This window comes from Salmo salar, chromosome 06, assembly GCF_965601325.2.
Source record: "Salmo salar chromosome 06, fSalSal1, whole genome shotgun sequence".
Lineage (NCBI taxonomy): Eukaryota > Metazoa > Chordata > Actinopteri > Salmoniformes > Salmonidae > Salmo > Salmo salar.
In genome coordinates this window covers 84,079,301-84,094,717 of record NC_138296.1, presented here as the reverse complement: position 1 = coordinate 84,094,717, position 15,417 = coordinate 84,079,301, and the positions used below count along the sequence as shown (strand labels likewise).

General features: G+C 40.5%; 2 protein-coding genes across 3 annotated transcripts in view; one reads left to right on the top strand and one right to left on the bottom strand.

Moving 5' to 3' along the window:
• Positions 1 to 61: 61 nt before the first annotated feature.
• LOC106608184 (3'(2'),5'-bisphosphate nucleotidase 1) lies at positions 62 to 4,929 on the bottom strand. The gene is made up of 9 exons (XM_014205981.3): positions 4,820 to 4,929; positions 3,856 to 3,977; positions 3,641 to 3,745; positions 2,749 to 2,856; positions 2,581 to 2,629; positions 1,933 to 2,024; positions 1,533 to 1,733; positions 1,341 to 1,446; positions 62 to 1,242 (listed from the first exon to the last, which is right to left on the bottom strand). Exons 2-9 carry the CDS (start codon positions 3,973 to 3,975, stop codon positions 1,094 to 1,096), a joined length of 930 nt encoding a protein of 309 aa, XP_014061456.1. The 5' UTR covers positions 3,976 to 3,977; positions 4,820 to 4,929; the 3' UTR covers positions 62 to 1,093.
• Positions 4,930 to 4,957: 28 nt separating this feature from the next.
• The window catches only part of LOC106608183 (dynein axonemal heavy chain 8), a 59,324-nt gene continuing 48,864 nt past the window's right edge, over positions 4,958 to 15,417 (top strand). The window contains exons 1-24 of one of the 2 annotated variants that reach the window (XM_014205977.3): positions 4,958 to 5,086; positions 6,914 to 7,077; positions 7,322 to 7,456; positions 7,606 to 7,690; positions 7,897 to 8,048; positions 8,237 to 8,426; positions 9,266 to 9,429; positions 9,564 to 9,740; positions 11,292 to 11,405; positions 11,494 to 11,601; positions 11,766 to 11,867; positions 11,955 to 12,101; positions 12,194 to 12,391; positions 12,531 to 12,607; positions 12,912 to 13,011; positions 13,117 to 13,236; positions 13,347 to 13,482; positions 13,580 to 13,767; positions 13,842 to 13,922; positions 14,041 to 14,157; positions 14,268 to 14,387; positions 14,806 to 14,947; positions 15,061 to 15,158; positions 15,224 to 15,330. In XM_014205977.3, the coding sequence (XP_014061452.2) occupies positions 6,922 to 7,077; positions 7,322 to 7,456; positions 7,606 to 7,690; positions 7,897 to 8,048; positions 8,237 to 8,426; positions 9,266 to 9,429; positions 9,564 to 9,740; positions 11,292 to 11,405; positions 11,494 to 11,601; positions 11,766 to 11,867; positions 11,955 to 12,101; positions 12,194 to 12,391; positions 12,531 to 12,607; positions 12,912 to 13,011; positions 13,117 to 13,236; positions 13,347 to 13,482; positions 13,580 to 13,767; positions 13,842 to 13,922; positions 14,041 to 14,157; positions 14,268 to 14,387; positions 14,806 to 14,947; positions 15,061 to 15,158; positions 15,224 to 15,330 (3,014 nt within the window). In that variant the 5' untranslated portion in view covers positions 4,958 to 5,086; positions 6,914 to 6,921. Of the gene's footprint in view, positions 5,087 to 6,913; positions 7,078 to 7,321; positions 7,457 to 7,605; positions 7,691 to 7,896; positions 8,049 to 8,236; positions 8,427 to 9,265; positions 9,430 to 9,563; positions 9,741 to 11,291; positions 11,406 to 11,493; positions 11,602 to 11,765; positions 11,868 to 11,954; positions 12,102 to 12,193; positions 12,392 to 12,530; positions 12,608 to 12,911; positions 13,012 to 13,116; positions 13,237 to 13,346; positions 13,483 to 13,579; positions 13,768 to 13,841; positions 13,923 to 14,040; positions 14,158 to 14,267; positions 14,388 to 14,805; positions 14,948 to 15,060; positions 15,159 to 15,223; positions 15,331 to 15,417 lie in introns of those variants that run through there. The other variant, XM_014205978.2, reaches the window with a different exon arrangement.

The window sequence follows — 15,417 nt, the reverse complement described above, 5'->3', positions numbered from 1 at the left end:
GGGCCTAGTGTGGTGTTCCACTGTCCATCAGAAAAGTAATAATTACATATCCGTCAACCAATTGTAAATCAGCAGTTTTATCAAATCATTTGGACATGCGTTTCCTGTTTTGTTTCATGATTATTGTGCTGGTTAGAAATATTTTGTAAAAATGTGATTCTTTATAGCAGAAGTGTCAAACATGGCCTGATTTATTATTATTTTTTTCTAGCCCAAAAGTATCTACAGTAAAAAAGTAATTTTTTTTTGTGTGTTATGATCTCAGATGTAATGGGACCTGCGTGGTTCTGGTACCGGTTCCGACTGACATTTTAACTTATGTGGACGCTGTAGATCAAAATGGCTTGCATTGAGCAATAGCCCTGGTTCCCAAAGACACAGTAGTATATTTTCTGAGCCTGTGTAAAGTAGAATGTGAAATCTGAAACCACTTGGCACTGGGATGTTTCTCCTACCATTTAAATTCCCTCTTCCGACTGTCCAACTCCTGGCTGAACCCTAATTCACAGCCACATGCCTGCAATCCTTATAACGTAGCAGGAGAGTGGTTTTATCACTATAGCACAAAGATTGATTTATAGCCATAAAAATATTACATTGAATTTAAAAAAAATCAGACTGACAAGATTAATTTGAGATGAAAGGTGAGTTCAGGAAGCCAAGCTAGCGCTCAGACGTTCACAGCAATCAGGTCAGACGCTGTAATCGAGACCTTTAGAAAATATACACATTAACATTAAACATACTAAGGTTGGCCATTTTGTGATTATACTATATTTAGCATGTCATTTCAAGCCTTGTTCATAGTTTTGAATAGGAAATACAAAATATTTTATTTGTACTGTGTGTGCTTGTGTCTAAGTGACTACACTTCATAACTATTTTTACCAGAAAGGTGAGATTTGAACCTTTCTTGGAGTATGCAGCATTACTAGTTTATGGCTCATGATTAATTACTTTGGGGTACAATGTAGACTATTTTACACAAGTAATTATGGAAATTAAAACATTCCATTCATGACTAAAGATGCTAGAAAAATGTTAATCATTTGGCAGGGTTTTTGGACAATAACAGTTGTAAATTATGTATCAATCAGGGCTTGAGGGCCTGCAGGACTGACTGGGGCACTTTGCTGGTGTAGTACTGGTGGTTGCGTAGAGTGGCCAGCACCCCAGCAGAATTCATGTGCTTAACATTAGCATCGTAACACAACGCACTGCCATGCATGTCTGTCAGCTTACCTGCAAAGGGACAGACAAGAAAAAAACAGCAGACACCATTTTTGTCATTACTCATTAGAGGTACTTTCAGTATGATCAAGAGGAAGGATGTTGCTTACCTCCTACTGCATGCAGGATGGCTTCAGGGGCACACGTGTCCCACTTTTTAGTTCCTAGACTGGCAAAGACATAGGCTGAGGCCTTCCCCTCCACAAGCTGAACAATCTACACAAAGAAAGGGTTTAGAGAAATAAGACATTTTATTGATGTTTACCTATGTACCCCCACCATACCTCATCCCTTTATTTCACCTTATTTCCTGCTCCGCCAACTCTTATCACATCATGAGGTTCCATGGCATCCACGGTGTCTGTGACAAGTTTGTTGCTGTGGGAACGGGTTGTGGTGACTATGCGTCGGCCATCCGGAACCTCCTGTAGCTCGAACCCGAAGGCGCCCAGTCCCGGCATTCCCCACAGAGTTCTCTCCATGTCTGCTGTCTCCGTCCCCAACTGTGGATACAAAACACAGGACATTACACACTCATGGACCAAGGTCGTGTTCAATAGGGCACAATGTAGCAAAATGTTTTGCAACTGAAAAATCTGTTACCTCCCTATTTCTAAAATGTTTTCTCCCTACTCAACGTGCCCTGATAGGTGAGAGGGTGTAAGGCAGAAAGATTATTTGTTGTCGATCACTTGTTGGTACCTGATAATTGAAGAAGGGCTGGTTGATGACCCCGGCAATGGCCTTCCCTCTATATGCAATGCCGATCAGTACAGTCACGTGATCAAGAAGCCCTGAGATCAGATGACATGTTAGTTGAAGGGAACACAAACAGTGGACTTCACACACAAGTATCGACATCTTACTGTATACCTAGTAGACATACTGTAGTTTTCCAGCATGAAGAACAAACAAGTGATGTAAGGGTAGTATAATAGCAAAGAAAAAAAGGATAGAGAAGTCCAAGCATTCCTTCACCTATTCTGCCCTTGTTCCCCCCCAGTCCCAATACCCTCCCTCTGTCACCATACGGAGAGTCGTGCTGAGAAGCTGGGCGTCCGACCCCGTATGACACATCTGGACCTGATCTGGCAGGTAAAGACACTTGGCCGCTGCTCAGCAGGGATGACGAGAGAGAGTGAAAAAGGGAATCAGCACTGATGATTAGGAGATGACTGAATTAAATGTTCCCCAGGTTTTTGTCAAAGAGGACAATGCATAGGTCTAAGAGGAAGTGTAAGAGAAGAGTTTGACACTGAAATACCTGGTAGTGATCGAGGGTGTGTGTTGGAAGCCTGTAATGAGTGATCTAAACGAAAGACTGGCAAAATAACGCCGTAGTAAGTTTACCTTCAGTGTATTCTTTAGTGCCATCAAGGGGGTCGACCCACACAACCAGCTAAAATTCAGACACCGGGACATTCAAACACAGAAAGCCAGGTGGAATGAGAAGTCAGTACCCAGAAAATGATCCAAATCAGTACGGTAGGTTTCAGCACTAAAGTCCCTGTGTCTCACCTCCTCCTCTTTCAGGGCACTGTATTCCAATGGACAGGACTTTTGTAGGATTTCTTCAGACTGACTGCTCTCAATCAAGTCCTCTTTGACAGCCTCCTCTGGCAGATCCTAATGAGAGAGATGTTCACTGTTAAGACAGGGGTGTTGTGTACTCTAATCTTTACATCAAAATAAATTGGTCAGTAACATTAGGACAGATCCTATTCATGCAAGTTGCATGGATTTACAATAAGGTCTGAAAAGCACTTGCCAATCGGACAAGTCAGCTGTATTTTTAGGTTGCCAAAAGATTAGTCACTTTCCTGAAAATGTAAAATAACATTTGTTTACACGCAAAACAGCGATAGGCACTTAAACAGGCACTTAAACAGGGAGGAAGCATAAAAATCTGTTCTACTGGCCTGCTACATTGGACGCATAACATTTGCAGAGTGTGAGACGCTCCAATTAATTTCAGAGAAAACTGTGAATAAGCGTGCCAGCTCCTTAAGGTTTGCGCTGCTCCAGTGAAAATGTAAGTTCTGGTTCTATTTTCAAGAATTCTAAGTGCAGCTCACGCCTGAGAGCAATAGGACATAGCGGCTAGCGCTCTGCTCTCACTGACTAAAAGTTACACTTCCCCAATGTTAGAAAAAAAGATAATAACCTATCTAAATGGGGCAACCACTATTTACCCAGCTGCCATAAATTGTCCATCTTTCACTTAAACAATAGGGACGAACAAGAAAGATCTGTTTTAGGCTTACTGGAAATCTTTGCACTTTTGTTTTTATAAAAAAAATATATATAAATAATCACCTTGGGCAACCTCAACTTGCCCGACTGCCGAGTTCACTTGCCCCAGACAATAGTGCAACCCTTAAGCTCAATACCTGACGTTGCACATACCCACCTCCTCTCCGATGATGGTGATTTTGGGGAAGCTTTTGGATAGGGAGGCACATATGCTCTGCTGGACCAGCCTGTCTGCCAGTGTCTGTAGATCGTTAGCCCCCGTCTGTCCACGAGAGTGAGATCATTTATAAACAACATTCAGCCTCCATCTCACTGTCTATCAATCTCCCTCAATTCAGCACTTTGCCCCACTCTCCGTTCAGTAAGTCCAACCTTTTCCACGATTCCCAGCTCTCCGCTGTGAAGAACCCTCCGTATGATGGCTCCTGCCTTCTCTGCCACTGCGTAAGCCGAAGCCACCAAACGCATCACCACTGCTGGATTTCCCGACATTGCTGATGGAAGGAGATACAAAAGTGTACAGCTCAGAGAGAAAAAAAGATATAGGTCAATACGCCTTGAGGGTACATAGTATATGATCAGTCACTTTAGTCAACTGAATGAATCAACACACCCTCTCTCTACCTGTAGAAGGAGAATGTCACCATTACTTGGGCTAAAGCACACCTTTAAGCACCTATAGACTATCTGTACACACACACACACACACACACCACACACACACACACACACACACACACACACACACACACACACACACACAGAGAGCAGGGGTAGGCAACCCTAATCCTGGAGTGCCACAAGCACTTCATGTTTTTGATTTAACCGTCTGGAAGACCAGTTGGTCAGGTGTGGTGCCTAGTTGGAACAAAATCCTGCAGTATCTGCAGCACTCCAGGAACAGGGTTGCCTACCCTTGAGCTACAGTAACAAGCAGTGTGCCAGGCATAAGGCTAATTTATGCAGTTATTGAAGCTGAGTATATGTCCATGATTCCACAGAGTACCCAACTGCCAAAGGTTACTAGCTAGGGGTGTGTGTATTATAGTGCTACTGCTTGAAACCTGCTGATATTTTGAAGCAAATCAGTCTATTCTCGAGCTTCTATTCCCCATCCATTAGACTACTAGCTAGCTAACAAGAGTGTCACAAGTCTGCAGCCCCAGCAGTGCTGGTTAGCTAGCTAGCTAATCGTATCTAGCTAATATCTAAAGCAATCTCCTTTGATATAATAACATAACAGCATTGAAGACACTATTTTCCCTGAAGATTACCAATGCAGTTATAGCTACCACGATAGCTAGCTATCTCCCTGAAAGAAGAGAATGGTACTTACTAGTGTCTAATATAGATGTTACAGCTCAGGACTGGTTGTAAATGGAAATCCTGGAATACCAGGAAATATTATGCAATCACAGTTAGCAGTAGCAAGAAATGATGGGTCCAAGTGCCCGACGGATTCGTGCTCGAGCCGGTTGTACCATGCATGTTCGTTCGTTCGCGAGCCTTTAGCTTTAGGCTAGCTGTAGCTCGAAAGAGTGGCAGTTGGATTTTGAAAATTGGTTTGAAATAATGGAGTCAACCTGCTGAAACGGGCTAAACGGTAATTATAATGATATTTTTATGTATTTTAGGTTGAATATTAAAACAACAGCCAGTAAATTAGCCGAGGCAACGTTTATGTACCTTTTGTTTAACAAGTTACATACCGGTGTTAATGGTGCAACCTGATCGATATGCTAACGTTAGAAAACGTTGGCTAGCTACTGTATTATTGGTAATTGTCTTACGCATTACCTAACTAACGTTAGATACCTTTATCTAGCTAACGTTACACAGATAACGTTAATGTTAGCTAACGTTATCGGCAAAAAATTAACTGTTCTTACTGGTGGATTTTTTTATTTTTTTTTTAAAGCTAGCTAGGCTTTTTATTTATTTATTTACTGTAGCTACGCTAGATAGTTTACTTATGTATCTAGCTAACGTTAGCTAAATAACAATGTTCTCTAACGTTAATGTTACATAATCTTCGCAAGCTAGTTTTTGATACTCTTTACATAAGCAATAAGGCCAGAGTGGGTGTGGTATATGGCCAATATACTTCGGCTAAGGACTGTTCATTGTACGACGCAATGCGGAGTGCCTGGACACAGCCCTTAGCCGTGGTATATTGGCAATATACGAAAAACCCCGAGGTGCCTCATTGCTATTATAAACTGGTTACCAACATACTTAGAGCAGTAAAAATAAATGTTTTGTCATAAACCTGGTATACAGTCTGACATACCACGACTGTCAACCAATCAGCATTCAGGGCTCGAACCACCCAGTTTATAATAACATTTAGACACTAACCAATGACTTTTAGGTAGCAATATATGAACCCTGGATTGCTGATGCTACAGTGTCTATTGTCCTGCTGATATTTTGAAGCAAATCAGTCTATTCTCTAACTTCTATTCCCCATCCATTAGACTACTAGCTAGCTAACAAGAGTGTCACAAGTCTGCAGCCGTGCTGGTTAGCTAGCTAGCTAATCGTATCTAGCTAATATCGAAAGCAATCTCCATTGAGATAATAACATAACAGCATTGAAGACACTATTTTCCCTGAAGATTACCAATGCAGTTGTAGCTACCACGATACCTAGCTATCTCCCTGAAAGAAGAGAATGGTACTTACTAGTGTCTAATGTAGATTGTATTATTATTTTCCAATCAAGTTGTAGAAACATCTCAAGGATGATCAATAGAAACAGGATGCACCTGAGCTCAATTTCGAGTCTCATAGCAAAGGTCTGAATACTTATGTAAATAAGGTATTTCTGTTTTTATGTTTAATACATTTGCAAACATTTCTAAAAACCTGTTTTTGCTTCATCATTATGGGCTATTTTGTATTGATTTATGAGGATTTTTTTGTATTTAATCCATTTTAGAATAAGGCTGTAACGTAACAAAATGTGGAAAAGGTTAAGGGGTCTGAATACTTTCCGAATGCAGTGTAATTTAAAAGTATGCATTAAGGTTTCTGTAAAAGAATAAATGTGACAAAAATAAATATAGACATTAATCAATTAATTTCTATGGTGTCCAAAAATATTTTTTTACATTTGTGGGGAGTGCCAAGATGGAGGCATGGTGGCTACAACACAGCGCCCCCTATTTGTGATCTAGCGTATATGTAAATCATTGAGACTAACATTACCAGTGACCCCTATCGTTCAATAAAGCCAGTTAAATTAATTACCAACAATCTAAAGGTAGTCCTCAAGTGCAGGGATGGGATTTTTCCTGATTAATCTGGAATTTCTTATTTTCTGACATTTATCATCCATTCAAATAAAGCAACAGACCTATCCTCTAGCCAAAATCCTGATTTTGTTGATTGACTATGTTTTCCTGACTCCTGAATCACATCCTTGCAGATGAAAAGATGAGTGGAACCAGTCACCCAGATAGCACAGGTGACCCTAGCCCCATGGCTGACAACGTGCCCACAGATCGAGGTGCTGTAGGCCGGCGGGGCAGCAAGTTCCATCGATCTGGTAGTTGTGTCCAGACTGTGCAGGAGACCATGAAGGAGAAGCAGGTCTGTTGGATGAATAGTCATGGAGGAATTTGAGTTGAGAACAAGAAGTGATGAGAACTTGTTCAATGAAGGTTCAGCTGCCCAGGCCTATGTGCTCACAAAGTCACAATTGTAGCTGCTATCACTTCATAGTATAATACATTGTTTTTCTGTGGGTTGCTACAGTCCCACCTTACACTCTGTTTGCCTAATGTGCACAGTACACGACCCCATTTAGAGTAACGTTGACACTTTGTCCTTTCAGGCCAGGTACAAGGAATCAAGAGAAGCCCGAAAGAAGCTACTTACCCCTGGGCACAAATACATCTTTGAGATCTTGGCTGACAGGCTCTCCCTCGAACTACAAGCAGTAGAAGAGTTTGTTTTAGATGCACCTTCTGTGAGTAGAACTGTAATTGATATGAATCCCAACAAGCTGTTGAGGTTCCCAATGAATTGTTGTTGTCTGGTAAAATTCTTTAACCTTTACCTGCTTGATGAACAACAGATATCTGAGATATCTTGTAGACACTCTGTTTCCCCCCACAGTTGGCACCATTTGATGATTTTTTTGCCAAAGGAGGAAGTAAAACCATCGCATTTGTCTACCAAGAGACAGAAGTCCCAGGAATAGGTGAATGAAGGATGGTTACCTCTGTATTTCTTCATTACATAAAATGCGTACTATAGAGCCACAGTGGCACCAAGACATTATTGTTATTCATAGATTTTGTGAAATAGATAGGAAACATTTTATTGTCTGTTTATGTCACCTTTCGCTCTGACCCAGACCTTTTAAATGGTGCAAGTTCAATTCAATTCAATTTTCTTTTCTTTTAGAGTGTGGACGCACCTTTCCTGGAACTGCAAAAGGAGCCATAATAATGAGACTATTTTTAGCCAATTTGTCTGAGACATGTCTGACAGGATTGTGCCCATTCTTTGTACGAACTAAAATTGACGTTCCTGTCAATATAAAAAACATACATGAGGTGAGATATTCTATGGAAGATCTACGGAAGGTAGAGACTTCTGAACTGAAGGACTAAGATTTTGTATTTTGTACATATAATCTATGATAGCCTCATAATAGGTCCATATTGAATACATAAGAATGCTCTAATCATGAGTTTTCTGACTGTTAATGCTTGGTCAATTTCCATTCCCTTTCTTTTTGTAGGAGATTTATTTTTCTATGCTGGATGCCGCTGAGGGTCTATTAAAAGGCACCAGGAATCTGTTGTCAAAGATTATGATGCCAGCTGTCTGTGCAACAGAAAACTGGGGTGCCTTGAATCAGTCAAAACATGGAGAGAAGGATAAACAAAACTTCAAAGACACAATCACCCGTTATATTAATTTCCTAGATGGTGAGATAGTTACAATAATAAAACTAAATTGTGCACACACACTACTGTTCAAAAGTTTGTGGTCACTTAGAAATGTCCTTGTCTTTGAAAGAAAAGCATTTTTTTTTGTCCATTAAAATAACAAATTGATCAGAAATACAGTGTAGACATTGTTCATGTTGTAAATGACTATTGTAGCTGGAAACGGCAGATTTTTTTTATGTAATACACAGTGAGTAGTACACAGTGTTGTACGAGATCTTCAGTTTCTTGGCAATTTCTCACATGGAATAGCCTTCATTTCTGAGAACAAGAATAGACTGTTTGTTTCTGGCCATTTTGAGCCTATAATCGCACCCATAAATGCTGATGCTCCAGATACTCAACTAGTCTAAAGAAGGCCAGTTTTATTGCTTCTTTAATCAGAACAACAGTTTTCAGATGTGCTAACATAATTGCAAAAGGGTTTTCTAATGATCAGTTAGCCTTTTAAAATTATAAACTTGGATTAGCTAAAACAACGTGCCATTGGAACACAGGAGTGATGGTTGCTGATAATGGGCCTCTGTACGCCTATGTAGATATTCCATAAAAAACCTGCCGTTTCCAGCTACAATAGTTATTTACAACATTAACAATGTCTACACTGTATTTCTGATCAATTTGATGTTATTTTAATGGACAAACAATTTGCTTTTCTTTCAAAAACAAGGACATTGCTAAGTGACCCCAAACTTTTGAACGGTGGTGTACACACACAGTAGGCCTACAGCATCATTCAATTATTGTTTTCTGCATGATTTTGAGCTGACAACAAGTAGTCAGTTTGTTAAACGTTTGATTTGTATGATGTACTGCAGGAATGCAAGCATGCATTGAAGGCACTGTTCAACTGAAGACAGCCTCAAACATTGAATTCTCCAGGCTGGTATCCTTTGAAGACGTAAAAGCAGCAGCAGCAGATGTTGACATGGTGCATCAACTCGAGGAAGCGTTGATGATGTGGTACAAACAGATTGAGCAGGTACGACACAGTATGACTGTCTATGTACTATGAACCTACACATACTGTAACATGGCACAAATGTGAAAAATGTACTTACCAATCCATAGTACTTCAAGTCTTCTGTTCTTCAACTCTATTTCTATGACCCCCAGGTTCTTACAGAGAGTGATCAAATGAGGAAAGAAGCTGATGCCTCAGGACCTTTGACTGAGTTAGAGCACTGGAAGAGAATGTCGGCCAAGTTCAACTCTATCATTGAGCACATCAAGGGCCCCGAGTGCAAGGCCGTGGTCAATGTACTCAATATCAACCGCTCCAAGACTCTAAAGGTACTGTCGTGTCTTTGGCTATGCCGGATTAAGTGAGATGACATGCTAACCTATAAAATCCTTTCTCTGTAATTAATATTACCTGATTAAGCTAATCATGTAAATGTAATTAACTAGAAAGTCGGGGCACCACGGAAGAACGTTTATAGAGCCGTTATCTTCCGAATAAACTCTTAAAATACTTAGTCATATTTTACATCAATAGCAGTCAATATTAACCCTTATCTTATTTTCAGTCTCATAATGAAAGTTGTAAATTCTTGGCTATCTTCACGAACCCTGGCTAACAAGTTGAATCAGCAATACAAAATTGGGTTTAATTATTTATTTACTAAATACCTAAACTAATCACACAGAATTACAAATACACCGAATACAAATGATGTCATACAGAAAACGTCCTGGTGGACGGAACCTGTATGATGGCTGGTTACACAAAGGAAAGGGGGTTGGGCTTAAATGAAAGAGCGGGAAGACTTAGGAACGAAGAAACAGCAGCAATGCTATCGTAAATACATTATCTTATGCATTACTAAATTACCGCCCATTTGGAAAAGAAAAATGCTATAAATATTTACTCTGAGCTGCGCTTCAGTATATTGGTCGTAGATGCTGGCCGTGTTGGCCAACAGATCTTCCTGTCCTCGGAAGAATGTCAATGGTGGTGAAGTGGATACGTGGTGGTATCTTCGTCTGGTTGTTAGACTGGATCCGTCGTCCGTCCTTTCCTAGCCCACGTCTACAGCGGCCGCTGCTAACTCAACGGCTAGGAAGTATCACTTCTGTAGTGAATAAGCTCAAAGTTCATACCATTCGCCACCAAAGCTCACGCCGAGGTTGGCTTAGTTCTGTACTTGACATGTGTGTCCTTCTAACGTAGAGGCTGCAGACCTCACGTACTGGAACATGTGGTTATCTTTTCGTCAAAGGCTTATATAGTGGAGAGGGGGAAGGATGTGTTTCATCGTTTATAACCCCTGTCTCTTCACAGGGGTGGGCCACTGATCAAGCAGGGCACTTTCCTTATGAAAACCCAATTCTCTCATTTGGAAGCTAAAATTACATTTAATCTCCTAACAAACAATTTCAATATCAAACATTTCAATTGCATAACAATTCCATGTGACTCTGATAACTAGAGGGTGTATACTTTCCCAGGTACAGTTTATGTCGTCCTGTCATCAGTCATAATGTCTCAGATGACAACCGAACTGACATCCATACTCATTACGTTCCAAAGCATATTTCCAACTGGTTTTATTACCAAAATATGGTTCCTTTCCCCATTTGTTTGATGTTCCCAGACTCTATATTTAACAGGACAGCAGTCCTTCAGGACAGCAGTCCGTCAGTAGGGTCAGAAAGAGAGGGGAAGGGAGAAAGGTATTTATGGGGGGGGGTCATAAACCTTACCCACAGGCCAACGTCATGACAGTACTATCATCACTTGGCTGTCTTCCTGAAGTGGCAATGAAAATGAAATGTTTACCATTACATGCTCCAACAAAATGTTGACATGTTCCTGTTGTTGGTACTTATTATTTAATTTAGTTGTGGAGAGAGCTGGATGCCAGAATAACCGACTGTGCCAACGAGGCAAAGGATAATGTGAAATTCCTGTACACCCTCGAAAAAGTCTGCCAACCTCTCTACAACTGTGACCCGGTAAAGAAGATGATTAATTAGTCTTCATTATTCTGATTTGAAAGGTTTTATTGTAATTGATTTCACAAGTGAACATGTTTGATTTCAGGTCACCATGGCCAAGAGCATTCAGAACCTTATCAATGCCATTCGAATGATCCACAGTGTCTCACAATATTACAATACATCTGAACGAATGACTTCACTCTTCATCAAAGTAAGTACTTTCTCTGTATTCCATCAGAGATAATAAAAAAGTTAATAGAATTATTAATTCTTAAACAAATTACCCACTTGGCTTTATCAGCTATGGGAACTGACATGGAATTGAATTGGAGCACATGTATTTAAAGCTTGGTTGTTGTAATATTTGTCACTCAGGTCACAAATCAGATGGTTACAGCATGTAGAGCATACATTACTGACAACGGCACCTCCGGAATTTGGGAACAGGATACACAAGTCATCATCAAAAAGATACAGGTGATTGATGATGGCATCACAAATATGGTCAATTCTACCCCTGATTTACACTAGGTTTGAGTTTTGACCATTTTTGTGAGTTGATAGGACTGTATCTACTTGTTCCGGGAGTATCAGTCCTGCTTCCACAAGACAAAGAAACAAACCCTGGAGAGGCCTGGGGAGAAACCCTTTGAGGTGTCAGAGATGTACATCTTTGGCAAGTTTGAGGGTTTCTGCAAGAGACTGGAGAAGGTATGTACCTCATTAATGCAGCCAACCTTTTCCATAAAAAAACAGAAGGCCTGCTGCTATACATTTGAGATACATTTTATTCTTGTTTTCAGATCACTCGGATGATCACAGCAGTAAAGACTTTCTCTGTCCTGGGACAGTCCACCATTGAGGGAATAGACACTCTGGCTTCCAAGTTCCAGAACATCTACTTGACCATGAAGAAGAAGCAGTATGACATCCTGGCCCCCAGAAAAGCAGAGTTTGAGGTGGACTTTGCAGAGTTCATGGTTCAGATAAGCAACCTCGAGGCATGTTTTATTCAACTTGGTTTGAGTAGATGGGTCTAAACTGCTTTGTTTTGTTTGTAGGCAAAGAAAAGCTCACAGCTCAATTTGTCAGAGTTCTAATTCTTAATTCTACGATGTTGTCGTCCTTTATCTTCTTTAGAACCAGCTCCAGATGTTCATGAATTCCTGTTTCTCCAAAATCCTCTCGTCTCAGCATGCCTTGTATTTTCTGAAAAGGTAGAAAATATCACTCAAACAATTTTAATAAAAATAAGACCGGGTTCTCCCCAGGATTTTAGGGGGCAGTGCCCTACTTTCGACTCAGATATTTTAGAGTTTTTTTAACACCTGTAACTGCCATTCCCTGCAATCTAGAGCCTTACATGATAGCAAATAAAGTATATACCAGCACCACTCTTACATTCTTTGGGTAGAGCCATGTAGTCTACCTCACAAATGGAATTAGCATGCTGGTATATTTAACATTTTCAGAACCAACTATGGAAATGTTACTTTGACATATATTTGTTATTGTCTGTAGATTTCAGAAGCTGAACATGCCCTGTCTAAAGACAGAAGTCTCAAGCACAGTTGGGCTTATTCTTCAGCACTACGTCTCAGAGCTGGAGTCTGTCAAGAAGGTATGTTTATAAATGTAATCCTTAGTCCTGAAAATGGTCAGATAGCCTATAGGCACAGACGCATTATGGATCAGACTTGAGCACAGTTTTTCTTTATCCATGCAGCTCTACCAGATTCACAGAGAGGACCCTCCATTGGCCAGGAACATGCCCCCTATAGCTGGCAAAGTCCTCTGGATCAGACAGCTCTACAGGAGCATACAGGAACCCATACACTACATCGAGGTAGGTTCAAATTTCACAACATGACCTGTAAGATTTCTCTTACAGTTTCAGAAATCTACTAAGAATTTAATCTACTGAGAAACAACACTAACTGCGAACTCTTTCTACAGAAAAACTCAGAGATCCTGTCGAGTCCAGAGGGAAAGGACGTGGTGAGAATGTACAACCGGACTGCAGCTGTGTTTGTGGAGTTTGAGCTTCTCTATCACAGAGCCTGGATGAGGGAGGTCTCACAGCTCCAATACGGTCAGTACCCTATCCATTTATCTCATCTGATCTGAATTCATTTATTTTTCTCATATTTCCACAAAATATGCACGTCTTTCCGTGTCTTTGATAACAGCTTTACAAGCAACCTTATTAGTCCGCCACATGGACACAGGAAAACTACTCGTCAACTTCGATACCAAAATCACGGAGATAGTGCGAGAGACAAAGTGCATGCTGAAGATGGGTCTGGAGGTTCCTGATCAGGCTCTGCGTCTGGTCAAGACAGAGTGGTCGATGAAAGCCAACAAACTTCGACTGGAGGTAATATCCTAGACAATGCAGTCACAGACATTAAATTAATTGATGATCCATATTGCCCAGATTTATTATTGCAGACTTTACTGTGCAACTACGAGGCCACCTGTGAGAAAATACCTGCCGTTTTCTACAACCTGATGGCATCCAAGATAAAAAATGTAAGAAAGTTAAAACGGTCTAAAATACAGTATGATCCCTTGAAGGAGAAATGGCACTGTTTGGAGACTAGCTTGTATTACCTCATAAAGTTGTTTCTGTTGTTTGTGGTCACTTTAGGTCGAGTCTGTGCTTCGCCACGGCTTGGTGTTGCTCAACTGGTCATCTCTCATCTTGGACAACTTCTTTCATAATGTTGACACCGCCATGTCTGAACTTAACCATCTCCTAAAGAAGGTACACTGAAAATACTGCTGTAATCATTGTGGAGCATTTAGTTCAAATTTAGTTCAAATTAAATACTTGCTGAGTTGCTGAGTCGTGCGCTCTGCTTTGTTTCTCTTCAGGTGCGAGACATCTGTGAGATGCACATTGATGCCGTCCTTCAAGACATCTCAGAGACTGTGCTGATCGATCTCCCAGAGGACAGGCCCTCGTCACTGCAAGGCCTCATCAGCACCAACGAGGTATGCCCATCTAATGGGCGGCAGGTAGCATAGCATTTATGAGCATTGGGCCCGTAACCGAAAGGTCGCTGGTTTGAATCCCCTAGCCGACTTGGTGAAAAATCTGTCGATGTGGTCTTGGAGCAGGGCACTCAACCCTAATTGCGCATGTAAATGATGTAAATGCAATGGGGAGACCTCAGTGTACAGTTTACTTTAGTTTATTGGACTTTCAACATTATTGCAGGTTTTTAAAAACAGTTGTTACTTTGCTGTTATAATAACATAAATGTTGAATAAATAAGACAATAGTCTGATCCAAAGTTTTTATAATTCCTAATCATTAATTACAGCTTTAATCAGTTGCTATGACCGCCCCCTAAGCACTATCTGCTTGTCAAATTTCTTATTCTTACCATGAAATTGCTATGACTTGTAGAACCAGTCAAAGGAATGGGCAGACATTTTGGACCACAAAAGCAGACATGTTGAAGAGGCAGTGAAGGAGCTGATTGAGATATTCAATACTATTTACGAGTCAAAAGAAGTCAAGAAACCTGTGGAAGTACCGGTTGTTAAAGGTATTTCATGAAAGCCCTGTAAAGAACCAGAAACTCTTTTCATCTCATCCCATCAACATACTCATACATAAACATCCTCATCAAATTTAAATGTAACTCATTTTGTATTCCAGAGCGGAAGAATGTGGCATTCTCAGAAGAAGTTAACACCTCCATTGATGATGATCATAGTGATGACAAAGAATCTGAGAAAGAAGATGACTTTGAGAAGGTAAGTATCTGTACATTTGTGCGAACAGGACACTTCAATGCTTTAAACAACAATCCTGATCCTAGGAGTGCAAAGAGATGTACGCCTGGTTCAGCACAAAGCTACTTGACGCCTTGGTAAAAGCAACAAGGTTATCTCTGGACACTTTGAAAAGAAGAATCTTCGTTGCGACGTAAGTATGCATGAGTTGTCATATAGAGTATTATCCCTTGGTTTAGCTAAAAGAGATGCATTGCAGCTGTATAGTGCAAAATGTTGG